This window comes from Eimeria mitis, genomic scaffold (genome assembly GCF_000499745.2).
Source record: "Eimeria mitis Houghton genomic scaffold, Emh_scaff6956, whole genome shotgun sequence".
In the NCBI taxonomy this organism is placed as follows: Eukaryota; Apicomplexa; class Conoidasida; order Eucoccidiorida; family Eimeriidae; genus Eimeria; species Eimeria mitis.
Window position 1 is genome coordinate 1754 of NW_013575053.1, and position 338 is coordinate 2091.

A 338-nucleotide genomic window follows, 5' to 3' on the forward strand; every position below is an offset into this window, starting at 1 on the left:
AAGCAGCAGCAGCAGGAGCAGCAGTAGCAGCAGAGAGAATTGGTGCATGCAGTGTGTGTTGAATCACCTCAGGCGCATGCATGCATCCACCGCATGCACGCATGCACGCTAAACCCTAAACCCTAAACCCCAAACCCTAAACCCTAAACCCTAAACCCTAAACCCTACGCGGGCGAAATCAAAGGGTTCTTCTTCTTCTTGTTGGTAGCCATCGATGAGAAAGGGTTTTAAAGCAGCAGCAACCATCTCCATCACTACACCTCGCTCCAGGTCCAGTGTCTGTACACCGCAAACCCTAAACCCTAAACCCTAAACCCTAAACCCTAAACCCTAAACCC

General features: G+C 50.6%; 1 protein-coding gene across 1 annotated transcript in view; it reads right to left on the reverse strand.

The window, feature by feature from the left end:
* EMH_0089820 (uncharacterized protein) overlaps positions 1-338 on the reverse strand; it is a gene marked incomplete at both ends in the record, with an annotated part of 2631 nt that overhangs the window by 1666 nt on the left and 627 nt on the right. Inside the window, one exon of the mRNA XM_013501480.1 lies at positions 169-279. Coding sequence (XP_013356934.1) covers positions 169-279 — 111 coding nt within the window. The remainder of the gene's footprint in view (positions 1-168; positions 280-338) is intronic.